Source organism: Aegilops tauschii, chromosome 3 (genome assembly GCF_002575655.3).
Source record: "Aegilops tauschii subsp. strangulata cultivar AL8/78 chromosome 3, Aet v6.0, whole genome shotgun sequence".
NCBI classification, from domain to species: Eukaryota; Viridiplantae; Streptophyta; class Magnoliopsida; order Poales; family Poaceae; genus Aegilops; species Aegilops tauschii.
Genome location: NC_053037.3, coordinates 47,354,735 through 47,357,018, shown reverse-complemented (window position 1 = coordinate 47,357,018; position 2,284 = coordinate 47,354,735). Strand labels below are relative to the sequence as shown.

General features: G+C 55.7%; 1 protein-coding gene across 1 annotated transcript; it reads left to right on the top strand.

Moving 5' to 3' along the window:
* The first annotated feature begins 670 nt into the window (after window positions 1–670).
* On the top strand, window positions 671–1,443 carry LOC120975538 (uncharacterized). Its single transcript, XM_040402162.1, has 3 exons — window positions 671–1,171; window positions 1,222–1,290; window positions 1,369–1,443. Exons 1-3 carry the CDS (start codon window positions 671–673, stop codon window positions 1,441–1,443), a joined length of 645 nt encoding a protein of 214 aa, XP_040258096.1.
* The last annotated feature ends 841 nt before the right edge of the window (window positions 1,444–2,284 follow it).

The window sequence follows — 2,284 nt, the reverse complement described above, 5'->3', positions numbered from 1 at the left end:
GCATCCATGGCGCTCCGACGGGCGGCCGAGGCGGCGAGCGGTCAGCTCCAACCGGCGGCCGGGGCGGCGAGCGGGCGGGGCGAGCTGAGTGCCGGAGCGTGGGGCGGCCGGCGAAGATGGGCGGCGAGACGAGGTTCCTTTTCCCGTCCGCGCTCGCGAGAGGAAGACGACGCCCTGGTTGATAAGGATCCAACGGATCGAAACAGGCCGATCTGACGGCTAGGGTTGGACCGGCCGAAGCGTCCGGCCGTTACGCCGGCGCCTAGCATCGATAATGGAACAATATTTGCTTCCCAAGGAAGAGGACCGCCTGCTAACCATCCGAGCTAAGATGTGATTTACGCAAGCAGTTATGGAAAGAAAATCGCTGTTACTAGTGTCTATCCAAACAAACTGCATGCCTAGGCATCGCCACGCGAGCACACGACACATCGGACGTCCATATTATTTCCAATCCGATGGCGTATGACAGGTCTGATGGATGCATATCATCAGTAGTCTGATGCCTAGGATAAATTCGTGCGCGTGCTCATCTGCATCCACACCATCTAAACCCTAGCTAGCCGCCGCCACTCCCTGATCGACTGCTTTCTCCTCGACCTTCACCTTTGCACACCGCCGCTGAGCGCCTGCGCCGTGATTTAAAATGCCTCGCCGCCAGCGGGCGGCGATGTCGTCGGAATCGGATGATGCTAGTGCGCCGGAGTGGGGATCGGAGGATGAGGATGACTATGACGAATTAGCTGCACAGGGGGCAGCCGCAGCTACTTTGGCGGCGGGGTTATCGATCAAGCTCGTGATCGACACCAAGACTCAGAACGTTCGCTTCGCCGAGGCCGGAAGCGACGTTGTGGAGTTCCTCACCGGCCTCCTGTCCCTGCCGCTGGGCACCGTCGTCGACCTGCTGACCAAGGAGCACATGGTCGGCAGCATCGGCAACGTCCTCGGCAGCGTGGAGAAGATGGACGCCGGCTACAAGGGCAAGGAGCGGCGCCTGAGCCCGGCCGTCGGCCCCGCTGCGCTCTCCCGCCTGCAGCAGCTGCTGAGCGCGCACCTAAGCAATGGCAGAACCTGCCATTGCACCAGTTCCACGTACAATGCTGTCGCCGCGGGAACATCCACGACGCCGTCGCTACCCACGGCCACGTATACTGTCGGGGACGACCTGTCGGTTACTCCGGCTTCTTTTTTCACCACCATGTCGCTACTGGAATCACGCAGTTCGCACAATTTGGCGGCGAGGACCTCAGCGCGCTGCAGGAGAAAACCGTGAAGATCGTCAAGGAAGAGGTACGCGTGGACTCGTGCTTCGGTTTCTAGGAGTTTTGAACTGGTGATTGATTTTCTTTTCTCTGTCTTGGAATGTAGGCGCTGAGGATACTAGCTGCTTCCTTAAAGTCCAAGACCGTGCTGACCGATGTCTTCCTCAAGAGTCAAGAGTGAAGCAATTGTCCACTAATAGTAATTCAGAATTTCATCATCATATCATCATGATAGAAAGGATATATTTTTCAGTATCACTTGAATGTAGTCGTGATGGCATATTTTTCTTGTGCGGCTGCTGCCGTGATGAATCAAAGATTCTGCCAATGTTGCTTTTGGTGTCTCTCGGTTGATTGTTTCGATGAGTGGATTTTAGAATTGACAGTTCAGTATAAACTTGAACTAGAGTTTCGGATCAGCATACACAATCCCTATATCACTAATTAAACAAACACATACTGTAACATAATCAGCCATGCAACACATAGTAGGACCTCATGAAATGGTACTGGAGATCACATCGGTACTGATGGGGCAGTAAATAGTGGCGGTTCTAATGTCGGTCTGAAGAAGACGTTCATCTTCTGCATTGGGAGCCCTTTCAGGCTTTGTTTGGTCTCACGGGGCAGCACAACCAGGGGAGCAAAACCCCATCGGGGGAGTTTACCTGTCAGCTGGGATCCCCTCCCATGGAAGCGGGAGATTGCCCTGACCATTTGGTAGCAGGAAGGGAGTAATGATTCCTGCCCGTGATTCACATAGCAGAAAATTTCACCAGGCATGGATCTGCGGTAGTGGGCGCGGAGATGGGAAGGCATCATCATCCGGAAGCAAAACGCTGAGGAAGGGCTTTGGTTGAACGAGGAGGAGGATGACGGCCTGGTGTCGCCGTCGCGTCATCGTCGGAGGTGAGAGCAGCTTCTTGGCGGAGGGGAGCTCAGGGAAAGGAGGACGGCCGCCAGGTTGTTGCCGTCGCTGGAGGGGTGGCCTGGCGGAGCGTGGAGGCGGATCGCTTGGTACA